General features: G+C 49.7%; 7 protein-coding genes across 7 annotated transcripts; 3 read left to right on the top strand and 4 right to left on the bottom strand.

The window, feature by feature from the left end:
- The first annotated feature begins 526 nt into the window (after window positions 1-526).
- On the top strand, window positions 527-2069 carry BDV38DRAFT_119418 (uncharacterized protein). Its single transcript, XM_032051097.1, has one exon. It carries the CDS (start codon window positions 822-824, stop codon window positions 1794-1796), a length of 975 nt encoding a protein of 324 aa, XP_031912144.1. The 5' UTR covers window positions 527-821; the 3' UTR covers window positions 1797-2069.
- Window positions 2070-4927: 2858 nt separating this feature from the next.
- BDV38DRAFT_119270 (uncharacterized protein) lies at window positions 4928-6902 on the top strand. The gene is made up of 2 exons (XM_032051096.1): window positions 4928-5348; window positions 5400-6902. The coding sequence occupies exons 1-2, from the start codon at window positions 5297-5299 to the stop codon at window positions 6779-6781; spliced, it is 1434 nt and encodes a 477-aa protein (XP_031912143.1). The 5' UTR covers window positions 4928-5296; the 3' UTR covers window positions 6782-6902.
- BDV38DRAFT_119095 (acyltransferase family protein) lies at window positions 6866-8529 on the bottom strand. The gene has a single exon (XM_032051095.1). It carries the CDS (start codon window positions 8289-8291, stop codon window positions 6951-6953), a length of 1341 nt encoding a protein of 446 aa, XP_031912142.1. The 5' UTR covers window positions 8292-8529; the 3' UTR covers window positions 6866-6950.
- An 887-nt stretch (window positions 8530-9416) lies between these two features.
- On the top strand, window positions 9417-11530 carry BDV38DRAFT_294125 (class I adenylate-forming enzyme family protein; the record flags this gene model as incomplete). Its single annotated transcript, XM_032062429.1, has 5 exons — window positions 9417-9717; window positions 9796-10568; window positions 10631-10719; window positions 10773-10897; window positions 10950-11530. The coding sequence occupies 5 exons, from the start codon at window positions 9417-9419 to the stop codon at window positions 11378-11380; spliced, it is 1719 nt and encodes a 572-aa protein (XP_031912141.1). The 3' UTR covers window positions 11381-11530.
- A 150-nt stretch (window positions 11531-11680) lies between these two features.
- On the bottom strand, window positions 11681-13006 carry BDV38DRAFT_272353 (glycoside hydrolase superfamily; the record flags this gene model as incomplete). Its single annotated transcript, XM_032057472.1, has 4 exons — window positions 11681-11813; window positions 11873-11966; window positions 12023-12608; window positions 12656-13006. 4 exons carry the CDS (start codon window positions 13004-13006, stop codon window positions 11681-11683), a joined length of 1164 nt encoding a protein of 387 aa, XP_031912140.1.
- A 1987-nt stretch (window positions 13007-14993) lies between these two features.
- BDV38DRAFT_284318 (uncharacterized protein) lies at window positions 14994-15341 on the bottom strand (the record flags this gene model as incomplete). Its single annotated transcript, XM_032060231.1, has 2 exons — window positions 14994-15177; window positions 15241-15341. The coding sequence occupies 2 exons, from the start codon at window positions 15339-15341 to the stop codon at window positions 14994-14996; spliced, it is 285 nt and encodes a 94-aa protein (XP_031912139.1).
- A 768-nt stretch (window positions 15342-16109) lies between these two features.
- BDV38DRAFT_284317 (glycoside hydrolase family 55 protein) lies at window positions 16110-18588 on the bottom strand (the record flags this gene model as incomplete). The annotated part of the gene is made up of 2 exons (XM_032060230.1): window positions 16110-17741; window positions 17791-18588. 2 exons carry the CDS (start codon window positions 18586-18588, stop codon window positions 16110-16112), a joined length of 2430 nt encoding a protein of 809 aa, XP_031912138.1.
- Window positions 18589-20468: the final 1880 nt, after the last annotated feature.

Raw genomic sequence — 20468 nt, 5'->3', positions numbered from 1 at the left:
CAACTATTTATATCGATGGGACATATTCATACGACTTTTTTCTATTATAGTATCTTCAACAGGCGCAAGGCGCAGTTTTACACTCGAAGCTACCCTCCCCATCACGAGACAAGTCAAGTTGACCTTAATTTCGGGCTTGGAAATACGGTGAAACAAACGACGTGGCCGGGTTGCAGTAGGCGGGAATCCGGCTGCACTAGTAGAAGATGGGCGGTTGAGATTTGACAGCATTCGCCAGCAAGGAACTGTTAGCGGAGTATTTCGGTGGGGCAAAGCAGGACTGTGGTTCCTGGGCTAAATTCTTTTCCTTCTCCGCGAAGGGTGGAGTCTTACGTTCCTTCTCGGAGATAATGGGATATCGTGACCTGCAGAGAGCAGATGCAGCCACTGTGCAGTATGTTTGTCAGTGACATGTACACTAGGATCTAGGGGAACATAGTAGGATCATAATAGTGCCGCTGATCAAGCAATATTTGAACGTGGTTCGAAGGAAACAAAAATACATAAGACGTATGGATCCGAAGCCGCGTCTTCCGCGTGGCTGTTTGAACTCCACTCCCCATCGCCGAGCCAATCAGGGGTCGCTCCGCCATAAAAATAACTGTCAGCCCTAAAGTTGGTCGCTGAGCACGTACGACGCCAACGACCTTAGACGAAGAAAATTTTGAGATCATTTAACTCTAAGTCACTAGTATTTGAAGTCGCGTCGCCATGCCCGCCCCCATGGATCATACAAAATATTGCTTGCTCCAAGCTTCACCTCTCTTCCTCCCGACCCTTTCCCTACCCCCGTAATCCACCTTTGCCGAGACGCCGTGAATATGCGAATACAATCCCTGTTTGTGCTAGGAACGGTCTTCTCGGGCGCAATTGCTCACCCTGAGCCTACTGCTGAACTGTCGTCGAAATGGCCTTCTACTACAACTACCCCCTCGGCAGCACCGACACCCGCAATACTCCATGGCAATAACGGCGCGAGAAACAAACGTTATGAACATGGCCTCCTTTTAGAAAAACGAGATACAACTACGGAGGACCCTGCTGAGGACCCTGCTGCCACCACCGAAGAGACCACCAGTACGACTAAAGAAGCAACAACGGAGGCGACCACGCAAGCTGATACCACCACTGCCCCTACAACCACCGAAGCAACAACAACAACCGAGGATGCCACGACTACGACGGAGTCCTCTACGACAACAACTTCAAGCACGACTAGTACGACTAGTTCCACCAGTTCGACGACCTCCACAACCTCAACCACATCCTCCACATCCTCCACATCACAATCGACGAGTAGCATGTCAACCACCACCACGAAGAGCACATCGACTACCGCCACAAAGACCAGCTCGACGTCCACTGCGACAAGCACAGTTAGTGCTGAAATGCGAGAATACAATCATCGTGGAAGCATAGCCGCCATCATCACTTTTAGTATATTGGGGGCTATCTTCTTTGGTTATGGATTCCTTCACTGCTACTTGGATTCTCGAAAAAAGCGCCAGATTGCAGCGACAAAGGCAGCAGCGGAGGCCGGATCAGACTATTCTTTGGTGGCATTAAACCAGAATGCGAGATCTCAAAGTGAAGTCAACTTTGACCGGTCCTCGATGATGTTCGCTTCTCAGTCTCCGTCCCGTACGGATTTGTCTTCCACGATTCAACAAGGTGCTGGTGCGCAAGGGTATAGCCAGCCACTGGCGCGACCTTCATCGCTGGCAGTCAGCGAGACACTCCACCCAAGTTCAGCAACAGGTTCACCCTCTAATAGTCCTCGAGGAAACTTCATCTAATGCCAGAGAGGAATGAAGAGCATTCTCAACCTGGTGGTGTCCCGTTCAGTCAATATAATGTGTGATACGATACTAATGTCATTTGCACGTCCCGGCCGCCTATCGCAGCAGCCATGTACCATTATATCCAATTGTCTTCCTCTTCTGTATTCTCAATATTCTACTTCTTTTTCCTATTTGCCATGCATAATATTCTCTGACTCGTAGAAACTGCATTATTATCGACGTGGATATTCCATGTATCCATTTGTGAATTCTCTGTTCTTTACAATCTTCGCAGCGACATAAGTTGAAGTACGTTGTTTGGGCGGAGCAAAAGTGTGAATGTTAGGTGACGGGAGTCATACCTTCGCTTTTCGTTACATGTTTCAATATATACCCCATAGAAGTATGTTTGTATGGGTAATAGGATAGCAGCATGGATCTATGAGACCCGCGTGTGGGCCGAAAACGTCGGTAATTTACAGGTGGGCGTGACAGCATGAGAATACGATGTGACGATGGGAGGTTATTGGCTGATAGAGCAATGAGGAGTGGGGCTCAGTATGGAGTCTACTAAAGAAGCCCTGTCTTCGATAACAAAAGGATCCTGGGATATCTGGCAGCAAAGGGTATATGCTAAAGATGTGGCCAGTGTAGTCAAAGGTTGGCCAGATATCCATAGCTCATGTCAACAATCCACTGTTGGTGGAAACCTTCCATATTCACTGTTCCCGCTTGATGCATGCCTGGACACCTCCGATATCAAATTGGCAAGTTCCAGCATAGCATGCTTCATCCATTATCAACAGAACTCAATCCTAAGCAGCCCCTTTACATGCCAAATGTAACTGCGCCAAGTACGCCTGGTTTAGAACAAGTTTTCTTTCTCATCGCCTTATTAGACAGCTTGAGGGGGCGGTCGTCCCTCACAACCTTCGGGCGTGGGGTATCCTGATCTTGTGCTGGTGAATCCTTGGCTTGATTGACAGGTCGCGACGGCAGACTTTGGGAGTCGGTCTCTTTTGAGGAACGGAAGCACATTGCAAAAATGACGGTGGACAAGAGGTGATGAGAGGGTACCTGTTGCTGTTTCGAAACTTGCTTGCTTTGCTGTAGTAGGTACCGGTCAAGTCCTCTCTTCAAGATATTAAAGGAATTTCATTCAATAAGGGCAGTGTGTTGTACAGAACTGCAGATATAGACTGGAATAGTATATACCAGGAGCAATTATATACATAACTTCCAGACCTTCGCTCTACGTCATCTCTGGCCATTCGAGGATCCAGTGTCTTTCTATTCAGATAGTTCCGGCCAAATTGTGTACAATGCCTTGCCAAGCCACCATTTTGAGTATTGGGAGCAATTGAAGGTGGTCGAAATAGTAGATCTATTGCCCGGAAATAGGGCCGAATTCAAGCATTAGACTTGGCAATACGACTTATACTCTTCCAACTTTCTAAACTAATACGTCTTGTGATATTAGGAGCAACTGACTCGAGGGAGGACGTAACCCAATGTCAAGAAATCGCCTTATCATGCCTATGCACGTATGACAACACAGAGATTTCTATGTCTGACTCGATTTCCCACGACAGGCACCTTTTCAAGGGGAGCCCTCAACATAGTCACATTTCTGATTGCGATCTTACTCCACATCGGAGAGTCTGGTCTTAGCATGGGGCCATGGTGTAATCCTCCACCGGAGATCCACAGACTTGGCGCTGTATCTTGACATATGAGACCATGGTGTAGATGCCCGTGTTGTAGCGTACTCCCGACAGCCTACAGAGGGTAGGCAACATTGAGATTCCCCCATTGGCTACATCTTCATCCCCAATTTTCAGTTGTTGGCTGCCCGAATAGATACTTCATGACTTTTGGAATCAGTGTCCTGCTCAGCTGCAATTCACTCTCGTCGCTGGTTATAAAGGAATCCATTTGGCACCACACCTGGTTAGAGCCTACTGCCTTTATTCATATACCCCCTTTGCTTTTTTAATTGTTATACAACCTTCATGCGATCTTTAGCAACTAGGATTGTTTATGTTATAGCGTCTATTCTGCAGAGATATACAGGCTTTCTTTTGCAGGTTAAAGTTAAAGTAGAACATGCCTATATCTCCCTTTGATTATTTGGTATGTTGTGGCGGTATAATGGAGCAACGTATAATACAACCAACAGGGGGATTGAACATTGGACAAGGGCGAACGAAAGAGGATTCGCAACCCTGAGGGCACCCAATTGGCTGCGCAGTGCCTGGATAAGTCGAGAAAACCTTTTGAGAACCTCCCCAGCAAAAGGATATTACGTCTAATCGCACGTTTCTATAGCGGTTTCGCACCCCACGAGAGATTCCATGCGTCGATGTCGAGACATACCGAGCTATGGTAGATACTCAGGGACCCTTAAACAAAGCCCATTCTTGGATGTCTATATTCTACGACTTTGACGACAAGGATGAGGAGCTGCACTGACCGGGACAACTCATGATTCTTGTTCGTATGGAAACATGTCTGATGGATAGCAAGCTTGAGCAACATTTCATGGTTTCTGCTCAAGTCCCACGCTCGAAATGTCGGTATTCTTTCTCCAATCACTCGCCGCTGAGATTCATTTGCTAACCATTCAGTGTCGGACTGTAGGTTATACTCTTCTCGTTTGTGGGGACACGCCACAGGAGGATTTTCCTTGCTTATTTTTGCGGCACGAAGCTAAAAGATTCGCAGGTCCAACCTTTAACGCTTCCAGTCATTTGGTTCCAATGCTTGCTCCTGTTTAGGATCTACAAAACGATTGCGTCGAATCCAAATGGAGATCCCCCGCCACTTGTCTAACAAAATTAGCTGATGCGAATGCCACAGGAAGCATTCCGAATATAAAGACTAGGCGGGTCCCTCTTGGCGTCGGGATTTTGCTTCGAGTCGCTGGATCTCCAGACGCCCGGTTTGCCTGCCCATTTAGTCGGGGCATCGGACCTCATGACTCGGATACGACTCAGCAGACAAGACAAGTCAAGGTGAACAGAGTTGCATGCCGGCGAGCATGCAGAGCAGTGGAGATGTTTGAGAAAACCCCTGGTGCCTCCCCGCCTATTGGAGGAACCGCGAACCGGCCGATGAGGGTTCGTATTCGGCAATTCTAGCCCACAGACCAAGGCAAACGAGCATTGGCAAATGTGCAGCCTGGCCAGAATTAGGTTCCTGCCGGATCACTGTGATTCTCAATCGCCAATCATTACAAGCTAGATATACGGCACCTGCAGTAGGGTGTCATTGCAGAGGATCTTTAGCATAATTTTCGGAACAAGACCAATAGATTTCCGTGATATGTCTCAGATATTTCATTGGAAGTGCACTATTGCCGTGAAGAGCTGAGCTGAAATTTTAGTCTTCTGGTTTCTCCACTTTTACGGTCCCCGATTGAGTTTATAAACGGAGCTCAGGTGCCGATATCGATTTTTTATTTGTCTGGACATTGTTCTTGCAATTGCATTTCGTCGTCTCAAGTACGCTTCAAGATGCTGTTCGCAGTAGCCTTCCTCTTCTTGAGAGCTGTCGGCGCCAACCCAGGTTTGTCCTGCCACTACCGTTTTCCCATAACAAGTGCTAACTCTTCGCCAGTTATACCGAGGGACGATGGTAGTTCTACTCCCACTCCCACTCCCACTCCGACTACGTCAAGCAGTATACGCCCATCCGGGCCATCCGATTCATGTGGTACTTCATCAACAAGTAGCCAGTGGTTAAGCGTATGCGATACCACTATATTCTGGCCAACATCGACCAACTACTATTACGGTCCAACTACCGGCCCCGAGGCATCCGCAGTCTCCTGCAACGCCGAATGGGTCGAATACGACGGACGCGCCAGTGGCCTGGAATCTCTCGGCGCCACTTCCACTTCCACCATCTACAGCACCTATACCACCAGCACGGGCGCCTGCAACACTCAAATCTGGGGTGAAGGCTGGGATGATCCCCATTCAGGCCCAGTCACCACTCTATGTGACGGGATCCCCCGCGCGCTCGGTCCTCGAGAATACTCAACCACATACTGGCCAGGCACCGGGCCCTGCAGCTCATTCATAGCGACCGAAACGACCACGACCCTAGTCTATCGCTCTCCATCACCCACCCCAAGTTGCTCGCTAAATACCCAAGACTGCATCCCCATCTGGCAAACCTACACCAGTCTCCAGGCAGCCTATTACAGCTCCATCACAACCGCAATCCCAGGCGACACCAACAGTCCCATCCGCCCGGGAAGCTGCCCATCCACCAAACGGAACTACACCGAGCAGGACCCCTGCACCAACTGTCACTTCCTCCCCGGCACCGCAACGCTCTTCTACTGGCCCGTAACCACCACCAACGGCGACCTCTGTCTGCAGAACGGAAGCACCGTCCCCGCCACCCAGACAGGCGAGGGCCCCAACACAGCCATCGTAAACGGAAACACCTTCGTCTCACCCAGCATCTACGTCTCCTTCACGAGCATCTACGCCCGTAGCAACCAACGCGCCCACCCCGGCGGCTCCTGTGGCGGCGAATACGAAGACGTGATTATCTCCGTCGACCCCAAGGCTGTATCCTCCTATCGCAGCCACGTCAACGCCAAATACCCGACTATCGGGACCGCATACCCCTTCGAGTACGATGAGTTCCAGCCCCACGAGGTCGGGAACTACACCATGCCGCTGATACCCTGGGAGAAGTACCAGGGCGCCTCGCAGTGTCCGTTCCGCGGTGGGAACAAGTGCACCATGATTCGCGATGATTATATGCCCTGGATGGGCATTCCGGAGGGTGTGATGACGCAGATTGATCCGCGATGGACGGAGTGTGATCGTGAATGGTATATTCCGCCTGTGAGCATGGTGCCTCTCGTTGGTAACCTGGAGTCGCTGCCTACTGGGGTCGCGGAGGCGAGGGTTCCCACGCCTACCCCGGCGGTTCCTGAGTCGGGGGTTGTTGCGCCTACGCCGGAGGCTACTCTGTTGTAGGTTTGTTGGCTGTCGAACGATGTAGATAGCGTTCCCGTAGGTTATGCATCGTCCCTAATATAGGACTCTCCTGAACAATACAGCATAATCATCAAAAGAATGCCAATATATTAAATATGAAAATGAGACATAGAAATTAGAAACTAAATCCCAGCAAAGACCACAAAACTCAAGAAGTTAACCACTTCTCCACTCTCTTCGTCAACGCCACACACTTGTTATCTACATAAATCGTATAATAATGCGAGGCATAAACCACCACCGTTCCCAGGATAATCCCCGAAGCCCACCACGCCACATGGAACGACATCGGATCGGTCGCGGCCGCCTCCACACTCCCAGGGTACGGAGTCCCGTTCCCGAGCAACCAGAGATAATTCCGCAACGGATCGCGCAACACATGGTAGGTAGCCTGGTGCACCAAATACAGCGAGAAGGAGATCTTGCCGAGATACTGCACGGGTCGGGTATTAAAGGGGCGCTGCAGGAGTCGGGATTCGCCGATCGCGTAGACTAACAGGGCTGAGCCGACGGATTTCCAGCACCAGTGGATGACTTGCCAGTCGTCTCGCCATTTTGCCGGGTGGAAGACCGACAGCCATTGGTAGCCTGGGGTTAGTTTGCCGTCATCTCCTAAGCAGAGGAGGTGGTAGCCTAGGAGGAACGAGAGGGTGGTGGTGATGCGGGCGAGGGTGAAGTTCTTGCGGTTTAGGAGGCGGTCTTTCCAGTTGGAACGCGATAATGGGAAGAGGGACAGTTTCTCCTCGTCGTCGTTGTCGGTGGAGCCGTTTCCGTTTGCTGGGGTGGAAGTTGCTGCTGCTGCGGCTTTTTCGGCGAGCCAGAGGCCCCAGATGAAGCCGAAGGTATCCCAGAGGCCATACCAGAGGAAATAGAGGGATAGGAAAGGTAGAAACCAGAGCCGGAGTTTCGGTCTCCAGGCGGATAGGCCGATGATGACGACGAAGACGATGTTCGATCCGCGGAATTCGACCGGCATGGTCCAGAGCTGGCCGTTGAACCCTCCGTTGTATGCGAAGGCAATGATATTCAAGCTATCCGTCATATAGAGAAAGAGCCATTTGATATGGGCCCACGGTGCCTTCCAGGGCTCGAGCCCCTTTAAGAGGTCTTCGTCGAAGGTCCAATTGTAGAGATTAAAGAAAAAAAGCAATTGACTGATCGTCGCCATGACCAGAACCGGCAGGTAAATTCGGAAGGGTCTCCGCAGGACGGCGGAGGAGATGCGCGTGTAATACTGCGGACTGGGTCGAGCTTTCAGGATATTAATGGAGATCGCATAGCCCGAGATCACCATGAATAGCGTCACCATCGCATGAGCGGAAAAGAGAATGCGGATCGGAGGCAGTTGAACGAAGCGACGATTTCCCTCCGGGGGCTCTGCCCAGAAGGACACGAATGGGTGCCAGACCTCTCCCATGAAATAGTGGTCAAATGCCACGATCGCGGCTGCAATGCCGCGGAGGCCGTCTAGCCATTTAGTGCGCTCCATGACAGAGAGAGGGAAATGATTTCCCTCGCGGTGCGGTATAACGAGTGGTGTGTTTACTAGGATTCCTAGGCAAGCTTACATAGCCATACTTTAAACGAGTGAATGATTTTCGAAAAGGGACTCTTCAAGGTCCAAAGTTTTGAGCGAGGGGTTTAAATCTCACCCAGTGAGGCTTAAAAAGAAGTGGATGACTGGGTCCAGGGGAAAAAAAAATGTCTGGATTTAGTTCTCCTTATTTTTAGCCTGGCCCTCGGGTTTTTTATGCGGTGGCCCCCAAAGGTTACAGAAATAATCTCGTATTGGCACCAATAACGGCCAGTCCCGACGCGAAACTATCGTTCTAGGGTCCAATCCTTGAATAATTCGGACTAATTTAAGATCACTACGGGTCTTATTGATCTTTTCACTGCCCCTGATTGCCCACTGCAAGAATTTCCTAGTTTAGTGAAATTAGGGTTAAGTGGCCCCAACAGCCAATGGTTTGTGATGCATCGTATCCACTGACTACATATCTCGTATCGATGATGGTCAGGCCTGCCGAACAACCGATGGGTCCTCCGAGAATGCTAGGGACCAAAGAACAATGCCAAGTAAATAAGTGCCGAATGGCAGGGCCATGGACAATTTCTCCCCAGATTGATATGAGACCACCAGGAATGCGGCTCTTGGGCGGATCTGCAATCTCAATGGATTTCTTTGCGGTTGAAGGATTGGATCCGCCCCACTATTCAGACATTCAGCCAATCACATCCATGGGATTCTTAGGGCTATTGCTTCTCAGTCTTCATACTTGTTCATCCGACTCGGAAAGGCTTGTTGAAGATGATCATGGCTCTTGAATCACCCTCTCGTATATGGAGGGCTGTTATACTATCCACTCATCTTGAAAAATGTCTGTCGCATCGATGTGCAAGGGCGAAATTCCCAATCAACAATCTTCACCCGATCCGGTATATATTTTGAATATCATGGATCCATCCTCATGCATAAGAACATAATATCATGAAGACGCTAAGGAGGCGGGGTTACATTCCACCACCCTCAATCACATGGAATCCGAATAAAAGGAAAGAATCTGTTCCCCTTATCCATTTCTCTCTTCTATTTTCTCAGAGGCCTCAGAAAATGTCACTGCAAGTCCCCCGGGAACCACTCCTTTCCCTCCTCTTCCAGGTATGGAAGAGCCATCCCACCAAGACTATCATCCGAGATCTCGCCGATGGATTCGAAACTACGGTGGAAAGGTTCTTGCACGATGTACTGACCATGCGAGAATGGATTCTCGAGTCTCTTGACCCAGAGGTCAAAGACCGTCTGGGAAGCACCGATACAGATGTTTTCATGGGGGTTCTAGTTGGCCCGGGGCATGAGTTTGCCGTCCTGGCCTTTGCTCTGTATAGTATTGGCGCAGTCATTGTTCCTCTGTGTAAGTCTTTTTGCCGTGAACTTCCCGCCCAGCGATACGGGACTATAATCCTAATACTTATTATTGGTAATGCATCAGCACCGGCGCTCCATCCAGAGGAAGGAAAATACTTCTTAGGGCTATGCAACGCGGCACAAATAATCACGGTGCCGGCCACAAAGGACAAAGCTCAAGCCATCGCCCGCCTCACCGGCATTCCAACCCTCGATGTCAACGTGACAGAGTCAGTTAAGCCCGCCACGCTTCACTTCTCACTGCAACCGGAAGGAGAGCCCCTGATCAATGCGGACAAGGGATTCGTGCTTCTCTACACGTCCGGAACCACCGGGACCCCAAAGGGGGTACTTCATTCCCGGCGAGGGGCCGAAAGCGCATATGTCAGCAGCATCCAATTGTTCGGCCTGAGCCCAAGTGACACCTGGGCACATTATTCTCCAGTTCATTGGGCTGGTGGGTGGCTAATCCTGTTTCACACTATTCTGGCCGGTGCGCGCCTTGAGTTTTGTAGTTCGGTGTTTAGTCCGGATTGGCTGGTGGAACAATGGGAAAAGAAGGCGGGACCAGAGGATGGCTTAACTGCGGTATTCCTTGTTCCTTCGGGGCTTCAAGCAGTCGGCGAGAAACTGGATACGGTTCGGAAGGAAGGCCCACCAGGAAGGTATGACCGTATTCTTCAAGGCCTGCGGGGAATGCGATTAATCGTCTCTGGAGGTGCGAGGGTGACGCCGGAATTGAGAGATGGGTGGATGGAGCTGCGAGGCGGCAAGCCATTGATGGTAGCATACGGGATGTCTGAGGTGTTGATGTTCGTTGTTGCGGGTGACTGGGACTCGGAAGTGAATCTCCCTCTGGTAAGAAAATACGTCTGTCGAGTAATATTTTTGAACTCCGTTGACTGACAGGAAGAAACTAGGATTGCTGTGGTCGGATCTGTCGCTATGTTGATCTGAAAATTAATGAGGCTGGGGAAGTGTGTATCAAATCACCGGCGAGATTTAAGAGGTGAGACATCCGATCCTATACATATTTCAAATGACTGACATCTCACATCGAAGGTATATATCGGAGAATCCCACTGAAATGAACGGTATTTTCGATGCCGACGGATACTGGAAAACCGGAGATATGGGTAGGCTGGAAGGAGACTTGATTTACGTCTTTGGCCGGGCTTCTCAGGACAGTGAGTGGGACTCTGTTGTGCGTACGACATGTCCAGGAACTGACAATAGTAGTCGTTCGATTCTCCGGATGGAAGATCCTTGCACCGGAGGTCGAAAGTGAGCTGGCTAAACACCCACTTGTATCAGATGCGATCGTCCTTGGCGTCCAAGATACCGCCGCCGGCCAGCTCATCGCTGCGCTCGTGGTCATAAATGAGGAGGTTTCCAAAGAAAGTAGTCTGGATCTCTCAGAAGCGCGCAGGTGGTTGGCAGTGGAGAGAGGAATGAATGCATATAAACTGCCAACGATTATGCGACTGGTCAAAAAGAACCAGGAGCTGCCAATGACACTATCAGGGAAATACATCAAGCGAAAGATCCGAGATATCTTCTTCAACCAAGAAGAGCTACAGAGTGATCGGGTCGAGGTGCATGACTTTTCAACTCAAGAGCCAGACATCGGCGACCGCCCATTTGACTGGGCGGGAATTCAAGCCAAATGAGAAACAGCTGCTGGCATAAACGTTTTTAAGTACAGGTCGATATAACATAGCACAGATCGATGAGGATAGATATGGCGTAGAAAGCAAACCCCGCAGCAGATGTTGGATGATTTTCATATGAGCTGATGAAATGTATAGCCTGACGAAATGTTACCTCGATATGCCACACTTGGTAATGTACCTCTTAGTAAGAGAAGCAAGAAAAGAAATTGAAATTGAACCTGAAATTGAAAAGAGAGAGAGAGAGAGAGAGAGAGAGAACAGGAAGGCAGGCTCCATAGATAACATGAGGAAAATCTTTCAATGACCGGACAAAGCTTTAGTCATACTCCTTTGCTCGTCGTCCATATCTATCGCCCAGGCCATGAGCCCTCGTAATCCCTTTTTACTGGCGTAGTCAACCTTGATCTTAAGCGTCTGGGGATCGTCGTATCTATAGTATCGTGGCCAGAGCATTAATCAACATCCCCACAAAGGAAAAGGTTCACGTACGAGACCCAGTTGTCCTCGCCCCATGTGAGGTGCTGCACAGAGCCAGCCCGGTCAAAGACTGGCTTCGCTCCGCCAGATATGATATCCTTAATCTCTGTTCAAGCCAATCTAGTTAGGATGGTGATCCTGGAATGGAGCTTTGTCACATACCGGTGTAAGACAAATAGCCTGCGGTCCTGACGCACCGTCCCTCAGCTCCTGGACCGATATATGGACAGCCAGGCTGTGTGCATCTTCCGCTTGCCAATTTTACGCTGCGACCGTAGAAAGCGGTCCCCAGAACAAGTTTATTTGGTGCTACACCAGCCTGGAGGTAAGTATCTACCCCGTTGTTGACATCGGTCAAGTTTGTATGCCCGGCAGCCGTTTTATCTCTTTCCCATGTGCCGTGGATATCATACGCCATGATGTTGATCCAGTCCACAGCCTCAGATGCCCCCTTGAGGTCATAGTTCCTCAAGTAATAAGAGGCCAGTGGTGCCGCAAATGTCATAACGTATTTGCTTTGGACTACCCGTCGCATCTCCTGCAGAAGTTTCGTGAAATTCTCCTTGTCGGTTGGGCGGCCACCTCTCTCTTCGGCTCCGGGGTATTCCCAATCGATATCAACACCGTCAAAGCCATATTGAGTTAAGAAGCTGAGTAGGTTCGTGATGAAAGTTTGACGGTTGGCAGGCGAAGATACCATGGTAGTAAATACCTCCCGGTATGGGCCGGGGTCAGTATGTGTCCATCCCTAAGGGAATGTCAGCAAGGAGTATGGGCGTTGAAACGAAGTCATACCCCAAGAGCGACTAAAACCTTCAGATTTGAGTTCTTCCTTTTGACATCCGTGACCTGCTTGAATAGGGCTTCTTCGGTATCCGGCATAGGTAGGACTTTGTAGGTATGTGGCGCGATAAATCCAAATGAGAAAATGAGATGCGTAAGCGATTCCACGGGGATTTCTTCCGGCTTCATCGTAGCACAGGGCTTGCCCATGTTCCATCCCTGCCAGTAACCCGCAATAACCTTACCAGTACTGTCTCCTGGATTGTCCGGTGTTGGTGGAGACATAGGGGGAGTACTCGGCGGGGTACTGGGCACGGTTGTCGGTTGAGTGGTTGACGGGGAAATCAATGCGGAGCTTGACATGCTACATGGTCGCTTACTTGACGAAGTTTGCTGTTGGACTTGCTGGGCAGGATCCGGCTGATAACCTGACGTACCCTTTGGCAGGGCACAGTTTGATCGGCATCCTGTGCCACAATGCTCACTAGTCGTATCACAGAAGCCCCATTTCCTATATCGCTAGGGTTAATCATATGAAGGACACGGAATACTTCCTGAACATACGAGCAACAGGCACTTCTAGGGCAGGTAGCACCTGGTGCAGCAGCGCCTGGACCACACTCAGCTACACTATGCCCGACAGAGCGACTAAAGTTAAGTTGATGACGCAGGGCGTTCTCGTGGATGTTATGCATAATAGGGTTGCCAGCAACCTCTAGTACTCCGAGGAGTACGAAGAAAGTAATCAGACACTGTAGAAGGAGCGACATGACCTAACCAGGGTTCTCTCCAAGGAATGTAAAAAGTGAATCGTTTCCCCCTAAGTCCCAGACCTTCGAAGGGCTTTGAAGAGGCAATCTCAAAGTTGGGGTAGACCGCGACTGATGTCCCTTTTATGGGCTTTAACCCCCGCAGGCAGAACATGTTCTGTACCACTATGCTTGTAATGTCACCCCTTCATTTCGGGCTGCTGATGAACCCCTATGAGCGTCCAGTGAGTGCAGTCGGACACGAGCGAAGGGATCTATTTGGCTTAAACTTCTACATCCACCACGGGAATGAGGATCTCGCATCGTTGTTGAGCCAATAACCGTTGGTAATACCGTGAATGGCAATCGATCCGTGTGAGACTGTTGACTAGGCAGTTAGCATCGCGTTTAACCCACATATAGCGCTTTAGCACCGCGGATACTTGGATCGCGAGCGTCTTGTGGCTAGGGTCGGTACCGTCCTCACCTATATTACAACAGGCAAATGATCCATACACGCGGAATGAGAAAGATTACAGGGCCAGCTGTGTAACAAAGAGATTGACAGGGTCGTTGATAGTCCCAGACAAAACAAAGAGATGATGTGATATGTATCTCTTTATTCGGTTGCACGACACCGAGCTTCGCTAGGCACGTACAACTAGAATTTACCCTCTCGGCAATTAGCTTATACCTTCCATATATATGATCAACGGCATCTGGTTCCGTATGACACGTGCGGCGACAACCTTTCTATCGGGCTCCCTCCTTATGAAGTCGCCTAGACCCGTCATTGGAAATCCCGGATTCTTCAACCCTTGGTACAGCGCCAAGTATGGTTATACGAGCGTGTTTAGGATACGCCAATCCTCATACTATCCATCAGCCGGCGGTGCAGGGACTGCAGGGTATGCTTGAGCAACCAAAGGTGACGGTCAGATGTATAAGTCATTCATTCCCTTTGTCAAGGGGGGAGAAGGAAGATACGAAAAAGCTGCAGGTGGGCTGTAACCTCTGGTGGCTATCATTCCTGTTAGTTTGTGAAGTCTGGGCCTATCGGTTCTGGAGACATAGCGCAACTCATCTGGTTTTATGAGAGGCGAGTATTGCTACCATTGACACACAGTGCAAGAGAGGCACCGTCGGCAGGAGTCCTATGTAGTATGGAGATATTGCACCAACGAGTAGACTACACTGCAGGTTCAACCCCTAACGCATGAGCAATGTGATGATGCACAAGAAATCCGTCACATTATCGGACTAACACGATGTGATACCCTCGAGACCTCAATAGATGAACAAGGACACAGCAGTAGACAAGTTATACATGTGCCCTCACAAAGGGACACATGATGGATTTCCTATTATTCATGGGTATAATACGCGACGTGAAGCTAGTTATTGGTATTGTCATAGCCGGTTTCCGGCATCAGCCATAATGTGGCTTCGGATATCTGAGCCCATTCATGTCAAGACACAATTTTCCATCATTCATTCCCTTCAACAATTATGCTCGGTCGGTGATTGTCATCCGCCACAGTAATCATATCAAGTCGTGACTGCATCCAACTAGGTATTCGACGTATACTAGGAAACTGCATTTAGTAGCCGCCGTAGCCACTGTTACCGCCGTAGCCCTGGTAGCCCTGGCTCTGGTAGTCACCCTGGTTGCCACCACGCTGGTAGCCACCACCACCGTAGCCACCACCACCACCGTAACCGCCACGGGATCCGCCGCCACCTCTAGCGTTGGCCAGGTTGACCTTAATGCGGCGACCATCAAGTCTAGATCGCATGATTCGATTAGACGACTCATGACCAAGACAACCGGGGTAATGAAAGGCTTACTCTTGATCGTTAAGCCCAGCAATGGCAGCCTCAGCTTCCGGTTCAGCGGAGAAGGTGACGAAGCCAAATCCTCTGCTGCGGCCGGTCTCGCGATCTCTCATGACGATCTAATGATTTTAACTTAGCGACAAGGGACTTCACCAACGAGCGAAACAGCAGATCAGAGTCAATAAATAGGATCGCGAAGGCCAGCTTACAGAGTCGTTAATCTGGCCAAACTCGGAGAAAGCCGAACGGAGAGTCTCATCAGTGGTGTTCCACGAAAGGTTTCTTTTAATTTGAATTCAATAAGTAAGACAACATTCCATATGTGATTGATTGATGAAGAGATTTTTTTTTTTTTTTTTTTTTTTCATAAATCTCTGTTCATGCAATTTTTTTTATTTTTCTGAATTCAAGAACTGACCCGACGTAAACTTTCGACATGGTGAAGGATTTCTGATTCAGTACTGAGAGTACTTTTTGTTTTGATTGTGGTTTGGGGGTGGAAAGAAAGAAAGAAGGAGAAGGAGAAGAAACTTGGTGGTAGCGGGGGAGGCAAAAACAGAATTTTATTTAGTAAAGTGGATAAGGGCGGTTAGTGTATTGGATTGGAGGGGTTGCCGATTATTTATACGGGCGAGCGAAGAGAACAGACGACACGTATCAACCCGTGATGAGATCATCCCAGGTCACGTTGGGCATTCTTGCAGGGTGAAAATATGCCCGCACATCCTGACTCAGCGGAGGGATTTATGTACATAATCTGACCGGGAGCACGTGCTGCGGTGCCTCAATGACAGAACACGTTCTCACAAAGAATCTCCTAACAGAAAATAACCACCTTCTAAATTACACTACTATGAAACGCTATATACGATGCATAGCCCCTACTGAGCCCTAGCATATTGTCGGTACGCCTGAATAATCGCTTCCCATCCGCCGGGATGGTTATACTCGATAGGATTCGATTCGTCGTCTAGGACCATGACGTCGGTCTTCCGGGTGCTGATTGAATACCACACGAGGTTGCTGGGAGAGTTTGTTACGCGCATCATGTTGGTTTGGCACGAGCCGTTGCACTGATGGCTATAAGTTCCATCCCAGGGCCCGTTGAAGAATGCCCATGCGGCGGAGTTATACAGAAGTATATCCGACCCACCGTCCACGTTGGTTGCAAGCGAGGTACGGCACTTCTGGTCCTCTTGGTCGCACCAAGCGAAGTCGGGGTCACCGAACTCGGACTCAGCTGCCCATGGCGCAGGAGCAGTCTGTATGGCTCCATCCCCTTGCATATATGGGGACTCCGACTGAAGTAGGCCCGCGTACACCTGCTGTGCGTTGTGGAGGTTGTAGTTATACAACCAATTATGTTCAGACCCGGTACCCGTAAGCCAGGTTCCCTGGGTGGCCTCGACCAGAATACCACGGCCCGTGGAGATGATCGTGATGGGCCCACCGTCAAGGTTATGATCAGCCGTCCAGCCCCAGAAATTCTCAATATACGCGGACGACGTCTTCGTCAGATGGAGGACCATGAATGCCGCCATACACTGAGAGGTATCCTGGTTGGTACAGCTGTTGGCAATAGTGGTCTCCGCAGTACCTCCTACAGTGGCCATCGTGTTCCATAATGCCACACCGCCGGGTGCACTGCCTGCCATGTTAATCTCGAGAATCTTCGCGCCCGGAAGAATCTCGGCCACACTGAATCTCATGTTTTGAATTTCAGCCACACCCACGTCCCCCTCTTGTCCAATCTGCACAACCGCCTTGGGATTGTCCGCGTTTTTGAACGCATCTCCCGCACCGGTAATCACCGCCCAGGCCTCGCCTACGATACGAGAGCCTGGGGGAATGAAAAGTGTATCCTTGATGAGATATACGCCGTATGGAAAGTAGGTAATCTTACAGTTTGCTGCATTGTTCGCCAAAATAGCGTTCAGGAACGCACTATCATCGGTGGAACCGTCTCCCTTGACAGGGTAGCCGTCAACAGCCTTCACATTGACGATCTGATCACTGCTGTATTCGGCGTAGGTTGGTTGCGCCCGTGTGAAGTACTTGTTATTCGCAAGCAGTACGTCCGGGCGTGAGGTACTAAAGCTGGTTCCACTCTCGTACTGGCCGGGGGTAACATTTCCCCAGACCCAGGTGTCGACATGCGAGACAGCGCCCATTTTGACATTGCCTTTGCTGTCAACAGCGATGGCATTGCTGTTATCGTGCGACAGGTTCTGGATCAGGATTTGACTGTTGCGGTTTCCACTGTCATTAGATGAGTCATGGAATCTAACGACCGGTCCAGAGTTGATAGAAGATGAGTCGAGCAGCACAAGACTACCCAGACTGTTGCTAGCCATATTGATGCCGGTGCCACAGGTGTCAAATGTTGCTCCTTGTAGTAGAACCGTGTGGCCACCCGCTGCTTCGAATGCCGTCGTGCAGTATTTAAATGAGATGTTCTTGAAGTTGACTTGTTGGTTAGAGTTCTTGATACCCACAGCACCGCCGGTGATTTGCTACTTGGGTCAGTATTGGTCCGACCAAGGCTCAAATCTGCAAACATACCACATCGGTGACGGCAATTGTCGAACCCGCCTTGATGTATATGCCGGTGTGGCCCGTGGAGCTGGTCGGCATGTCAATCTGGACGTTGGTCAAGCCGGAGCCCTGCGCTACACCCCACTGCAGCGCCGTGATCTTGGTGTCAGCACTGAGAGCCGTGGTGTCCAGCACCACATTTCTCATCAGGGTCATGAAGCTGGTTTCCGGGTTTCCATTGCCCGAATCATACCCCATGATCAAGGTATCCCCATCAAAGTTCGACGCTGCCTTCAGCACGGGAGGATTCAGCGGGTCTCCGGTAACAATGGTGCCCACGCGTAGTTCGAGTGTACTACCCAATTGATAGGTTCCCCCGGGGAGGAAGACCTCTGCAGGATAACGAGTGACCCCGCTGCTTTTCCGACTGCCCCCTGAACCGTTATCGTTGATGGCGCGTTGTAAACTCGATGTCTGGTTACCAGACCCATCATTGCTGGCACCGTAATCCAGGACATTGCGCCACACCGGATAATTCGTATTGTTCACATTGGGGGCATAACCACGAGCATTTCCGCTGTGATCTTGATCAGCGAGCCAGTAGCGTGTAGGAGAGCTTTTAATCGGGCCTGTGCACGACCCGCTGGCTGCGACAATTATACTGTCACTGCTACTTTGAATTTCCGCGGATGTCACCGCAGTCGATGTTAACTGAGACACTTGGTCAATGGACGAAGAAATTGCTGCGAGCGTTGAAGGAATGACGGCAGCGGAAGAGAAGGCGACTGTGCTGGCCAGCCCGAAGAGGGGGAGGAAGTCGCGCATGCTCGGAAACGAATGACTACTTTGGCTACAAATCAGACAAGAAAAAGAAAAAGAAAAAGGAACGGACGGGTGTAGTATCCCGACGTGCGAATATTGGCCTACAGCTGAGACGTGCCATGGCGCCTCCTATATATGTATGACCCGCCGCAGCTGGGCTGTCACAATATCAGCCATCAACATTCGACAAACCAGACGAGCGGGGGGCCATTTGGATGCAAGGTCTAGACTGATGGCAATTGCGCTTGGGCTTGAGGCACTTCTAAACATTCCAGAGTACCGCTAGTCTATTCGCCATACAAGGAAGGAAGTGGATCAGCTTGGGGCTGCAAGTCTGGGATATCTTCTGTGGTGTCTGAATCGTGATAAACTCACATGGCTGCAGAAAGTGGTCCTGTAAGTAGCAAGTGGGCATCTCGAGAGTAAAAGATCGTCACTTCTAATTTCCTTTTCTTGCAAGGGATTTCGCTAGTTTTCCCAATAGGATCTGGTGAGATGCAGGATCAACTTTAGGGCTCACTCTACGGGCCAATAAGGACCGTCCCGCACCCACGCGATGTTTGAATTATTGATCACCCCTTTTTTTCATTCATAATATTAGGGCATGATCAGACTAAGAACAGTTAGCTGCCCTGAGTACAGAGTACTTACTCTGTACCGAATGTCATCCGGCAAATACCCTTTTGGGAAACTGGTGTTCACTGCCCAGAGATGTATGTACTTGGACCATGTTCTTCCGAAGGTCTGCTTCATTTTCTTGCGCCGGACCTGACTTTAATCTCGGAAGAGATAAGAAATTCACGGAGCGCGAAAGCTTGATGCGGTTGAAACGATTCTCCTTTCGGTCGTTTTATATTTAATCTTATTCTAATTTTCCTTTTATTTTTTTTTTTATGTTTTTCTTGTGCCTGGCAGCGAATCGTACTTGACGATACTACAGAGTACAGTGGCTCTGTCAAGGGCAAAACTAATCTGGCGTATTATATATCTTGTCCAATGTGCCGTGTGCGCTACGGATCTCTAGCACAAAACCTCCAATGCTGAACAAAAAGGATTGTTGTTTTAGAAGCGTGGGCATACCACACTCTCTCTATATCATATAACAACCCCGCAAACCTCCCTTGCAAAAGCATCGGAAGCGTACGACGGTTACTTACACGACTTATCCTGGAACATCCTATAGCGCCCTCGTTTTGGTTTAAAAAGGCTCTTTAACCCGCGATTGACCAGCTGGCCTTAGCAAAAATGTCCCTTACGGCTTGAAGATCACGACCATGGGCCACGTGGAGGCAACTCTTATCGTCTCTTGATTACGTCCTATCTGGACATAACATAGCACTTCCATCTTTGCTATTCTATAATATTTACCTTGGAGGCCGTGATATCCTCACCATGCATACATACAACCGCTCAAACCTTACCTACGGTCCTACCTTGCTAGCTTCATGTTCCAGATAATGCCAGCCTGAAATTAGTTAAACATACGCGATACTATGGTCATGTTTATGGATGCCATTAACACCAAGGAGGGGAAGGAGGAACACAGCACGAAAACAACCGCCCGCACGCTGTACTTGCATAATTCATGCATATAAGATCTCAGCTCTATCCCCGCGTGGGTCTACACAACAATCGGCCGCAGTTTCTACTTCAAGAATAGTAAGTTTCAGAAACAATGATCCTCCCCATATCGTAGCCAATATACACAACAAGTTTTACTCGACGATGTAACCGTAATCTGCACTACCGTGAGATTGCTCACCCTCAATTGCCGAAGTAGGACAATGATCGACATGCGCCGCCCGATAGTATTGTAAACAACCCTTGCATGCCTTCTATCATAACCGGCCAAGTTCCAGGCCCGATTCTGTCCAAGGGGGGTC

The sequence above is a fragment of the Aspergillus pseudotamarii genome (assembly GCF_009193445.1).
Source record: "Aspergillus pseudotamarii strain CBS 117625 unplaced genomic scaffold BDV38scaffold_37, whole genome shotgun sequence".
Taxonomy (NCBI): domain Eukaryota; kingdom Fungi; phylum Ascomycota; class Eurotiomycetes; order Eurotiales; family Aspergillaceae; genus Aspergillus; species Aspergillus pseudotamarii.
Note: the sequence above shows the minus strand (reverse complement) of the source record. Positions and strands in the feature narration are given on the sequence as shown.

What these genes read in the sequence shown, in the direction of transcription:
- BDV38DRAFT_119418 (XM_032051097.1), top strand. Translation starts at nt 822, where the DNA reads ATGCGAATACAATCCCTGTTTGTGCTAGGAACGGTCTTCTCGGGCGCA.
- BDV38DRAFT_119270 (XM_032051096.1), top strand. Translation starts at nt 5,297, where the DNA reads ATGCTGTTCGCAGTAGCCTTCCTCTTCTTGAGAGCTGTCGGCGCCAAC. An exon ending in AGCTGTCGGCGCCAACCCAG is followed by an intron (nt 5,349 to 5,399) that starts GTTTGTCCTGCC and finishes ACTCTTCGCCAG; the next exon opens with TTATACCGAGGGACGATGGT.
- BDV38DRAFT_119095 (XM_032051095.1), bottom strand. Translation starts at nt 8,291, where the DNA reads ATGGAGCGCACTAAATGGCTAGACGGCCTCCGCGGCATTGCAGCCGCG.